At 45.6% G+C, this 12,164-nt stretch overlaps 1 protein-coding gene across 1 annotated transcript in view; it reads right to left on the reverse strand.

Moving 5' to 3' along the window:
* The window catches only part of manba (mannosidase, beta A, lysosomal), a 66,572-nt gene that overhangs the window by 41,046 nt on the left and 13,362 nt on the right, over positions 1–12,164 (reverse strand). The window contains exons 5-7 of the mRNA XM_067994790.1: positions 6,685–6,808; positions 3,017–3,195; positions 147–257 (exon numbers count right to left, since the gene is read on the reverse strand). Coding sequence (XP_067850891.1) covers positions 147–257; positions 3,017–3,195; positions 6,685–6,808 — 414 coding nt within the window. The remainder of the gene's footprint in view (positions 1–146; positions 258–3,016; positions 3,196–6,684; positions 6,809–12,164) is intronic.

Genomic DNA, 12,164 nt, shown 5'->3' on the forward strand with positions numbered 1-12,164 from the left:
TACATTTTAAAATGATTTTCACCTTGAAAAAACAAACTACACTGATTACAAGGTTCTCACCTCGCTACAGTATTTCACCCAGTTGATAATGTGGATATTTTTTTTTTAAACTTAAAATAGACATTCAGTTTTAAAAAAATACTGACCATAATGGACTTTTCAATGTGGTATTCTCCTCTGATTGTGAAAATAACCGTCATATTGTAACCAGTCTGATTGCCGTGACCGTTCGGCCACCAACGATCAACAGTAGCATTCTGGAGAAACAGAAGTCCCAGTAAGTGGCGGACAGTTCTCCACGTTTATACACTAATTCCGTGTCAAGATTAACGCACAACATGAAAACATAAGTCTAACCCTTCATGAGCCAAGGAGTGGATATCGGGGATTTGAGCACAGCCTGCGTCATTTTCCATCTATAATTGTAAATGACGAACCATTGCAGGGTTTGTGCCCTTGACGCGAAGGATTACTAACGATGAAAATTCACCGTCATATCAAGAAGTTATTACACAGGCTCATTGTAATGTTACCGTGTGAAAAATCAGTAACTGATATCGTTTACATTTATTATTACTAAGAGACATTTTTGCAATATCTGTCATCCTAGTCTAGTGATGCCCCTCTGAGGAGCTGCAAACAATAGAAGGCAGGCTCGCCACCAGTACATCTCTCACGGAAAGTGCAGTGTGTTTGGAGGGTCAAGCAAACCCCCTCTTCCACGCCCCTTCCCTGATAAACTGCAACTGATTTTGGACCCCTCTGAGCTTGAAATGATTCCCTACAGTGTTCCAATTACAGAAGGAGAAAAGGTCCTGCTTTATTAGACCATTCCACTCAAAAGCTGCATAACTGGGAGCTCTGTAGGTCTCTGTCCTGTCTTTATGGGATCTCAGGTGGAGATATTAAACATAGATATTAGGACAGGTGTCGAAAAGCTTGGTCAAAGAGGTTGGATTTAAGCAGCGTCTTAAAGGAGGAAGAGAGGTAGAATGGCGGAGAGGTTTAGGGAGGGAATTCCAGAGCTTAGGGCCTAAGCGGCTGAAGGCACGGCCGCCAATGGTGGAACGATGGAAATTGGGGATGCACAACAGGCCAGAATTGGAGGAGCACAGAGATCTTGGAGGGTTGTAGGGCTGGAGGAGGTTACAGAGATAGGGAGGGGCGAGGCCATGGAGGGATTTGAAAACAAGGATGAAAATTTTAAAATCGAGGCATTGCCGAACCGGGAGCCAATGTAGGTCAGCGAGCACAGGGGGTGATGGGAGAACGGGACTTGGTGCGAGACAGGATACCGACAGCAGAGTTTTGGATGGGCTCAGGTTTATCTTAACAAGCAGCCTCTTGACCCTTATAAAATGTAATCTTTGGCAATACAGTTATGTTTTTAAATTGGATAGCCCGGTGGTGAAGGATAGAATACTGGAGCCTGGTCTTCAGTTGCTTCCAAGCCTTTATTCACAGAGATTCCCCTTACACACACACTACACCCGAGATAAGCTCTCCTATAAAAAGGATACGATAGTCCCCAATTGATACCCACCACCTGAATACAGTTAACACCAATTGATATAAATCTTACAATTAACAATGTTGATCTGAAATGTCAGAACCAAGGGCAAAAAACTGACCAGAAAAGGTGAATTTAATTGTGAAGAGATAATAACCTGGAAAGCAACTATTTCAAGTTCTGCCGTACATCTTAAGAAAGGAAAACTAGGAGGGGATGACTAACTGACTCCACACCGTGTCCGCCATTCATGGCAGCTGACAGGAGGTCAGGGAGAGAATCATGAGATAAAGAAAAAAACAAATCCATGTGCTATCTTAATAGCCAGATGCACTTCGCCATAGGTGATTGGTCACTGGTCAACACCGCTCAAAAAAAAACAAATGGAATTGTTGTCCTGCAAAGTTTTGAGTTGGAACAGCAGCTAAAATCCATTAGTGATGCTGATTAAGTTTCTTCTCAAACATCTTATTCTTTCCAAGGCAGTAAAAAAATGTAGTCTGCAAAAAGAGCTGGCTGTAGTTTTGGATAATTTTGGTTACCTTGCAGTACATGTATAATGAACAATACTACGGACTATCATATGATGCCTGGATAGTGACCTAATACGTACCCTTGTGTTCGATCCGCAGAACAACTTAAATGGTCCAGATTCCAGATCACATTATCACAAATCCCACCAGAAGACACTAGTACAACAACCACAGACTACTGTACCAGGCATCAGCACAGGCAGAGAATCAGCCTGCACCTCCATTATTGGACACTCGCTAAGTATGGAGGGGGCAGAATCAGCACAGTCCCAGACCCAATGACCAAATAGGTGGAGTGGTAGATAGACATGGAGATCACTGGACCCACCTTCATATTAAGGACGATGGGGCACCAATGCCATATGTCCAATGTTACAGCCACCATGGGATGGGCATGAATGAGAACCTCCATCTCGGACATCCGCAACTAAAGCTTGGTGCACTGTAGTCCACTTTGAAAGGTGTGTCAACCCTGACAGTGTTGTAGTGGAAACCTCATCGATCCAGCGAATAAAGAATACAGCAGGATTGCTCCAAAATTCTCAAACTGCTGCTACGACTATTATGAGTCAACCATAAAAGGTTTTAATAACTGTATAAATATATATATATTACTCTGACAGCACCTTGAAGAACGGAGAGGAGAAAACAAAGATGTGATCTCAAGAGGACAGCATTCCCTTGGTAATCTGCCCTCCATGGCATGTCAGCAATATCCAATTTGTATATGCAGATTGAACTAATAAGGAAAAGTTTTTTTTGAATTATTTTCTTTCCTCTTTTTGAGTCCCACTGGCTGGGAAATAATTCAGGACGGATGGAGCCAGGCAAAACGATCAACTTCCGAGATTCTGCCACACTAGAATCAATCATTCTGAGGAATACCACGGTGATGAAAGCTGACAAGTATGTTATTTAACAGAAAGGTTCTCTTTTGAGTCAGACATCTGATTAAAAAACAAAGACCTCTTACCTGATTAATGTTCAGTGTGACTTTGCTTCTGCTACCTGCTCCGAGCTCAAGAACTATATTGTAAGTTTGTTGTGTGAGTAAAGAGGGAATTTTAACAGTCAGTTCACCTTCAACTGGCTTAGAGAAAACAACATCATAAAAACTCTCTGCTTCCACAGACCACCTCTGTGTTTTCTCATCTATAAATAAATAAAAAGAAATACACTTCTTTACATTAGGATCGTTCTGACAAGAGTTCTATCACGTTTTCAATAATTCAATCGTATTTGAATAGTAATGATGAGGTCCTTGTTATAAAAGCTTTTGAACGCCTTGTCCATTTCATTGGTTGCGGCAGACTCCTCATGAGTGACCCACACCCCTTTTGATTGGAAGGTCTTAGATTGCACAGCCCAGGATTAATAGTAATGCTGTGCATTTGAATTTATGTAGAATTCCCTCAAAGTTTTTCTATGCAGAAACAGTGCACAACTGATCAAATTTGTACAGCTAACAGAATGATGATGTTTATTTACAAATGAAACAATGAAGCATTAGGACTATGCAGATTACTACCCTGCATATTCAGTATTTTAACTTGTAAACACATCTGATGGGAAATCGGATGGAATTGTTCAACATTTAATGGTTTTGATACGGTAAATAGTGAAAAATGATTTCCACACATTGATGAGTCAGTAACCAGAAAACATAAATGGAAGATTGGCAGAAGAATGAAGGGAGAGGTTAGGAAAGTTGATTTTACAAGGCAGGTTGTTTCCCTCATCATAACTATTGGAATGAGTACTTACATCGAATTACAGAGAATTTTACAGCACAGAAACAGGCCATTCGGCCCAACTGGTCCATGCCGGTGTTTATGCTCCACACGAGCCTCCTCCCTCCCTACTTCATCTCACCCTATCACCATATCCTTCTATTCCTTTCTCCCTCATGTGTTTATCCAGCTTCCCCTGAAATGTATCTACACTATTCGCCTCAACTACTCCTTGTGGGAGTGAGTTCCACATTCTCACCACTCTCTGGGTAAAGAAGTTTCTCCCAAATTCCCTATTGGATTTATTAGTGACTATCTTATATTTATGGCCCCTAGTTTTGGTCTCTCCACAAGTGGAAACATCTTCTCTACATCCATCCTCATCTCCCCTCTAAACCTTCGACCAATTACTTTAAATCTATGCCCCCTGATCACTGACCCCTCTGCTAAGGGAAATAGGTCCTCCCTATCCACTCTATCTAGGCCTCTCATAATTTTATATATCTCAATTAAATCTCCCCTCAGCCTCCTTTATTCCAAAGAAAACAGCTCCAGCCTATCCAATCTTTTCTCTTACCTAAATTCTCCAGTCCTGGCAACATCCTCGTAAATCTCCTCTGTACCCTCTCTAGTGTAATCACATCTTTCCTGTAATGTGGTGACCAGAACTGTACACAGTACTCAAGCTGTGGCCTAACTAGTGTTTCATACAGTTTCAGCATAACATCCCTGCTCTTATATTCTATGCCTCGGCTAATAAAGGAAAGTATTCCATTTGCCTTCTTAACCATCATATCTATCTGTCCTGTTACCTTCAGGGATCGTTAGTTATATCCTCTCAGTTCTGGTATCATCCTTGTAAATTTTGTTTGCACCTTCTCCAGTACCTCTATATCCTTTTTACAATATGGAGACCAGAACTGTTCTCAGTACTCCAAGTGTGGTCTAACCAAGGTTCTATACAAGTTTAACATAACTTCTCTGCTTTTCAATTCTATCCCTCTGGAAATGAACCCCTTGGTTTATAAAATCAAACAGCATCAGCAAACTGATTTATAGCTCATTAAATCCCACTGATTTCACAACTGGTGCATTTCACCTGCTTGGTGTGTCATGTTTTGAAATGTAGATAGGGTTTAACCTCACTGATTTCAGTTTTTTAACCAGCTGACTTATGAGAAGGTCCAAGTCCAGCATCTGGATCACCACACTCTGCTCAACCTCTGTGTTCTGAGTGTTTAAAAGTCGTAAACATGGCCTCAGCATTTAAATTACAACGTATGTCCTAGTAAGATAAAGTGCCAGTAAGCAGAGCACATGTTGATGACACTAACCAACTGGTTACTGTACCTTTCTCATCAACAACCAGTGGTGGGCTCACAGGTAGTTTAAACCCACTGGGAGATACAGCCCTGTCATTGTCAGCTTTCATTTGAAATGAGAAAACTTTGACAGGACTTTTAATGCTGAAGTTTTGCTTCACTATACTAGAGATACAACGTTGTGAGCAAAACACTTCAAACAAAAAGCCACCAATTTAGCCCGCAGCCACTTAACATGTAGCAGCCACTTAACTCTCTCACTTGGCTAGGTAAAAAGTCAAGAGGGATAGCTGTGTGTTAAGTGGCAGTTCTTACTGTAATCAACTGAGCAGTAAAAGCACAGTAAACTGCTTGGAAATTGGCCTGGATCCATCGCAAAATTACAGAAACCCCACCTGGAACTGGGAAAATGCCAGGCAACCTGGGCCTCCTGCCCAGAGATCTCACTCCACACAATCACCTTTAGAATGACTCAAAGGCCTCCCATAAAAGAGTAGCTGGTCCAGTAAAATAGTACTACTCCACCCCAAACCACAACATGAGGATAGAACTGAACCAACTACCTGCTCGTCTCCCTGCAGAACCACATTCAATGTTCCTTATCCTAACTCGCAGCAAGTCCCGTTCACCCATCAACCCTGTGCTCGCTGACCTACATTGGCTCCCGGTCCAGCAATGCCTCGATTTTAAAATTCTCATCTTTGTTTTCAAATCCCTCCATGGCCTCGCCCCCTCCCTATCTCTGTAACCTCCTCCAGTTCTACAACCCTCCGAGATCTCTGCGTTCCTCCAATTCTGGCCTCTTGCACATCCCCGATTTCCATCGCTCCACCAATGGCGGCCGTGCCTTCAGCTGCCTGGGCCCTAAGCTCTAGATTTCCCTCCCTAAACCTCTCGTCTCTCCGCCTCTCTCTCTTCCTTTGAGACGCTCCTTAAAACCTACCTCTTTTTGTCACCTGTCCTAATATTCCATGTGGCTTGGTGTCAAATCTTGTTTTATAATCACTCCTGTGAAGCGACTTGGGGGACGTGTTACTACATTAAAAGGTGCTGTTGCTGTTGTTGTAGAAGTCTAAGTTATTGAATTGTCAAGAAACAAATTCTATACAACGAATTTTAAATGGAATATTTACTGATAGCCAATGCAAGAAAAAGAAACTAATAATAGCGTCTAACTGTCACGAACTTTAAGGTGAAATGTCAGTTTTGCTGCTCTTTCACCACCATCACACTATTGCATCAGTAGGAAAAGTAGAAACAAATGATGTTTCTTGTAAATTATTAGCTGTTCATAATATATTATATAATAATAAACATCTGGCAATGAGTTAAAGACTCATTCAATCTTAGGGTTCATAAAGCACTCAACAATCAGATCCCATAAACTGAACTGCAGTCTTCTATATCTCCATTATTTCTAAAAGACAGTTAAAAGATAATGAGGGGCACGTTTTATCCAGAGAAAAAGAAAATGATTGCCATCAAACTTTAAAAAGGTCAGAGAAATATAGTGGCACTTTAAATAATACTGAACACAAGTAAAAAAAAATGTCTTCAGCCCTCACGGCAAAAACTGGCGTTGCCCATACCATAAATAGTGGTTGCCGTGAGATACGTCAGGTGGCAGATGTTGTACATCTCAATCCTTATGTCTTTCCAGATGCCCTGTGTAGGAAAGGACGGACCCCAGTCCCAGCTGAAAGAGCACTGCTCCTAAAATTAATGCAGCAGAATGTAATATAAATCAAGTGCGTTCACCGAATTGCATTTATTGACTGTGATCTCAACACTCAGACTCGCACGGTGTGTGCGTGTGAACTTTTAACCTTTTTGTGTGTTTGTTGGTAAAACGATGAGGTGAAAAGCAGGGTGTGGGAGTGTTTTTTGATCGTTGAGTGCTTTACTTCTGTGGTTACTGAATGGTGGGAGATGTTTGTTAAGTAAATATACACGTGTGAAGTACATTTATCTGTATTGTGTGAGTGTATGAAAGGCATTTTCTACTAAAATTAATGCACGTGGTTAAAATGGTGTCACCACAGCCACACCTGGGGCTGGTCACCAATCTCTATCGGACAACGCGAATTATCCCGATCCGTAGAAAGTAACGTTCGGCCTCCGCCTGGAGCTGGAGGAACCGAGCAGTCTGGGATCCGCTCTTAGATACGCAGCCCCCGACCCCCGACCCCTGCCCCCCCCCACACACACTCCCCCGCCCCCTCCCCACACACCCTCCCCCCGCCCCCTCCCCACACACCCTCCCCCCGCCCCCTCCCCACACACCCTCCCCCCGCCCCCTCCCCACACACCCTCCCCCCGCCCCCTCCCCACACACCCTCCCCCCGCCCCCTCCCCACACACACTCCCCCCGCCCCCTCCCCACACACACTCCCCCCGCCCCCTCCCCACACACACTCCCCCCGCCCCCTCCCCACACACACTCCCCCCGCCCCCTCCCCACACACACTCCCCCCGCCCCCTCCCCACACACACTCCCCCCGCCCCCTCCCCACACACACTCCCCCCGCCCCCTCCCCACACACACTCCCCCCGCCCCCTCCCCACACACACTCCCCCCGCCCCCTCCCCACACACACTCCCCCCGCCCCCTCCCCACACACACTCCCCCCGCCCCCTCCCCACACACACTCCCCCCGCCCCCTCCCCACACACCCTCCCCCCGCCCCCTCCCCACACACACTCCCCCCGCCCCCTCCCCACACACCCTCCCCCCGCCCCCTCCCCACACACACTCCCCCGCCCCCTCCCCACACACACTCCCCCGCCCCCTCCCCACACACACTCCCCCGCCCCCTCCCCACACACACTCCCCCGCCCCCTCCCCACACACACTCCCCCGCCCCCTCCCCACACACCCGATGGGCCGAGAATAACTTGCTTCAATCCTCGGACTTGCTCCCAATGCAAACACAGTCCTGCAGGAAATCTTAATGGAGCAATTTACTCCCCCTCAAAAGCACCATGTGATCAAAATGTGCAATGGCTTCATAATGTACATGTGTGAATGTAAAATCTTGAAATTCAATTTAAAAATGCTGTGTGGAGAACAAAAACACTCTGCAATGATGGGATTTCAACACTGACATTTAAATAAAATTCGGTGCCAATTTCAACTCTCGACAAAAGAATAATTATCAGCAAAAAGAGAAAACTTCTCATGCCTCTGTGAAAGGTTTATCCTTTTTAATTTAAGTAATGTAAAACTTTTAACAAAATTACAATTAATTATAAAAGCATTTGAAAGTTTAATTTTTAGGCTCCCCCAAGTAGCACAGCCCCTTTCAACATAGAACTACATAGACTTTACACCACAGAAACAGGCCATTCGGCCCAACAGGTCTGTGCTGGTGTTTATGCTCCACACGAGCCTCCTCCCTCCCTACTTCATCTCACCCTATCAGCATATCCTTCTATTCCTTTCTCCCTCGTGTGTTTTTCTCGCTTCCCCTTAAATCCATCTACACCATTCGCCTCAACTACTCCTTGTGGGAGTGAGTTCCACATTCTCACCATTCTCTGGGTAAAGAAATTTCTCCTGAATTCCCGATTGGATTTATTAATGACTATTTTATATTTATGACCCCTAATTCTGGTCTCCCCCACAAGTGGAAACATCTTCTCTACATCTACCCTATCAAACCCTTTCATAATCTTGACTCTATCAGGTCTCTAACTAGTGAGTAATTAAACCTTACAGACCAGGAAGTTCCCATATTTGGTCCCCAGACTGCACTGAGTCAGCTAAATGCAGCTGGGGTTGGAACAGGGGCATTAGAATCGAACTCAACCCTTAGGTTATGGCAGAGAGAATTGGGTCAGGATCCTGCTCCTCATCAACTGTCCATCAATCCCTGCTGCAAGTGCACGTGTGAGCAGGAGGACACTCGGCTGTTACAGGTCTATGGACGGTCAGTGTCATGGTTCATATATAAATGATGGCCATTTAGTCAATATATCAGAGGGCAACCAGTGCCCATGGATCTATGCCCCAGTAAGGAGTCACCGCATTCAGAAGCAAAGAGCAGAAAATCAACATGTTAAAAATAAATTAATTTTAGGTGCAGTATAGATCCCACTCCAAAGCGTTATTAAACAAAAATCAAACCAAGCATCACTAGAATGGGATAAATCCACGCGCTCTCCAGTAAACTAAAGCAAAACACTAAGAAACGAGTTCTAAAAAGAGTAGAGACACTAACAGGTACATTTTCTGCACGCCCGCTCCTGGCACAAAGCCTTGCCCACAGGGAGGGCAGAATTTTGATGGAGAGACTGTCATGGTCCAGGCGGATGCAATTTCCCATTCTGTGCTGCCAGTACGCGGGGGAAGAGGGTGGGGGGCAGTACCGAGGGAGCGCTGCACCGTCGGGGGGGGGCAGTACCGAGGGAGCGCTGCACCGTCGGGGGGGGGCAGTACCGAGGGAGCGCTGCACCGTCGGAGGGGCAGTACCGAGGGAGCGCTGCACCGTCGGAGGGGCAGTACCGAGGGAGCGCTGCACCGTCGGAGGGGCAGTACCGAGGGAGCGCTGCACCGTCGGAGGGGCAGTACCGAGGGAGCGCTGCACCGTCGGAGGGGCAGTACCGAGGGAGCGCTGCACCGTCGGAGGGGCAGTACCGAGGGAGCGCTGCTCCGTCGGAGGGGCAGTACCGAGGGAGCGCTGCTCCGTCGGAGGGGCAGTACCGAGGGAGCGCTGCTCCGTCGGAGGGGCAGTACCGAGGGAGCGCTGCTCCGTCGGAGGGGCAGTACCGAGGGAGCGCTGCTCCGTCGGAGGGGCAGTACCGAGGGAGCGCTGCTCCGTCGGAGGGGCAGTACCGAGGGAGCGCTGCACCGTCGGAGGGGCAGTACCGAGGGAGCGCTGCACTGTAGTAGTGACCATCCTATGGATGAGATGTTAAATCATATCTGTGTTCTGGTGGATATTGGAGATCCTAGGGCAGTATTTGAAGGATTACAGGAAGTTGTCAGGGTGTCCTGGTTGATATTCTTCCCTCAACCACCACCAAGAATAAATGAACTGGTCATAAAACTCTGTGCTGTTTGTGGAAACTTTGTTAATGGTAAAATCCAGCAGCCATTTTGCACAATATAACAACAGTGGCTGCATTTCAAAGCAGCTAACTGCACATGAATTTTTTTTTTGATGTTTCTGAGACTTGACGAGACTCTATATAAATCCAAGTTCGTTCACATATACATGGGAGTTATAGTTCTATGTTAGCTCTAACATCAAACACTAAGTAACATTAAACTAGTGACAGGGAATGAAAATCATTCCGTACTTGCCCTCAGGCCACATATTCAGGATCATATTACTTTCTGCACAGAAATACTGCTGGAATTTTCCAGGAAGCTTATAGAGCTCCTTTACGCGTCTCTGAAAGAATCCCCAAGATCCCTACAAGCACTTCCAGTTGTGGCTCTATAAATAAGTTTAAAATCTTCAGCACTACTCTCTTCAGTAGCAAACTTCTTTGATGAGCAAAGATTGCTTGGAATTGTGAACATCTCGTGTGAAGTTGAGGCCTTGGTTTATGCAGCATTTAAAGCTAGAGTATTTCAGCTGCTGCCCCCTTTAGTAGCTCTCTGTTATCAACAAAAATAAAGCAAACTAGTCTTTAAGTTATTTCATGTTGACCATTATATTTTGGTTGCGCTCAATGATTTGGGAACAGTTCTCCAGCTTAATTAACTCAAGTGCATCATTTTTTTTAAAAAATGGTTTAAAATAGAATCATATAACTTTAGAATTCAGAGGGAGGTCATTTGGTCTATGGTGTTTATGCTGGGTTTCTGAAAAAGCTATCCACTTAGTTCCACTCCCCTGCCTTATTTCCACTCCCTTTTAAAGTTTTCTTATTCAAATAGGCCTCAGCTGGAGTATTGTGTCCGATTCTAGGCACCACACTTTAGGAAAGATGTCAAGGCTTTAGAGAGGGTGCGGAGGAGATTTGCTAGAATGGAACCAGGGGAGAGGTACCTCAGTTATGTGGAGAGACTGGATAAGCTGGGATTGTTCTCCTTAAAACAGAGAAGATTAAGGGGAGATTTGATCGAGGTGTTCAAAATCATGAAGGGTTTTGATAGAGTAAATAAGGAGAAACTGTTTCCAGTGGCAGGAGGGTCGGTAACCAGAGGACACAGATTTAAGGTAATTGGCAAAAGAGCCAGAGGAGAGATGAGGAAATATTTTTTTACGCAGCAAGTTGTGATGATCTGGAATGCGCTGCCTGAAAGGGCGGTGGAAGCAGATTCAATAATAACTTTCAAAAGGGAATTAGGTAGATACTTGAAGAGAAAAAACTTACAGGGCTATGGGGAAAGAGCAGGGGAATGGGACTAATTGGATAGCTCTTTCAAAGAGCCAGCACAGGCACGATGGGCTGAATGGCCTCCTCCTGTGCTGTACCTACTATGACACTGTGAAATATTTTGACTCTCAGGTTCAAGGAGTGCAAACTCGAATCTACCTGGTACACAACTGGCTTAATAACCGATCGCTCGATCTGGTTCGAACACCGAGCCTTGCTCTCTCTCCTTTGTCAAAACTGTCCACTACTCCAACAACTTGGAGGGCAAAAATAAATAATTTTCCCTTTAAAACTCTCTTCGTGACCTCTAATAAATACAAGGTCGTCTTGGATTTCTTTGTCACCAAGACAGAAACCACCAATTCAGTCGCCTCTGCTGCTCACACTTGCCCCTCACCCACACTTGCCCCAACCTCCCCCAGTCCCTCTCCCATTCCAGCCCAGCCAGAGTGGGGGGGGGGTTGGGGGGGTCGGAGAAAGAGGCAAGTCACATTCTCTCAGGCCTACTATTCCATCCCTGTCCCCCCTCCCATGGAGCCATAACCCCCTAACTCACGCTAGGTCAGATGTGTGGGATTTGGAAATATTGGGTGAAGTTCAGTGGGAATCAAGAGGAATGTTGAGCTTTGGGTAGGTGGGGGAGGGGGGAGAGGGGGGAGCAGGAGGGTGGTGTTTCTGGGTTAAGGCAGGACTGTGTAAGGGGAACCTAGGGTATATGGTAGCACTGGGGATTGAATCT

The sequence above is a fragment of the Heptranchias perlo genome, chromosome 1 (genome assembly GCF_035084215.1).
Source record: "Heptranchias perlo isolate sHepPer1 chromosome 1, sHepPer1.hap1, whole genome shotgun sequence".
NCBI classification, from domain to species: domain Eukaryota; kingdom Metazoa; phylum Chordata; class Chondrichthyes; order Hexanchiformes; family Hexanchidae; genus Heptranchias; species Heptranchias perlo.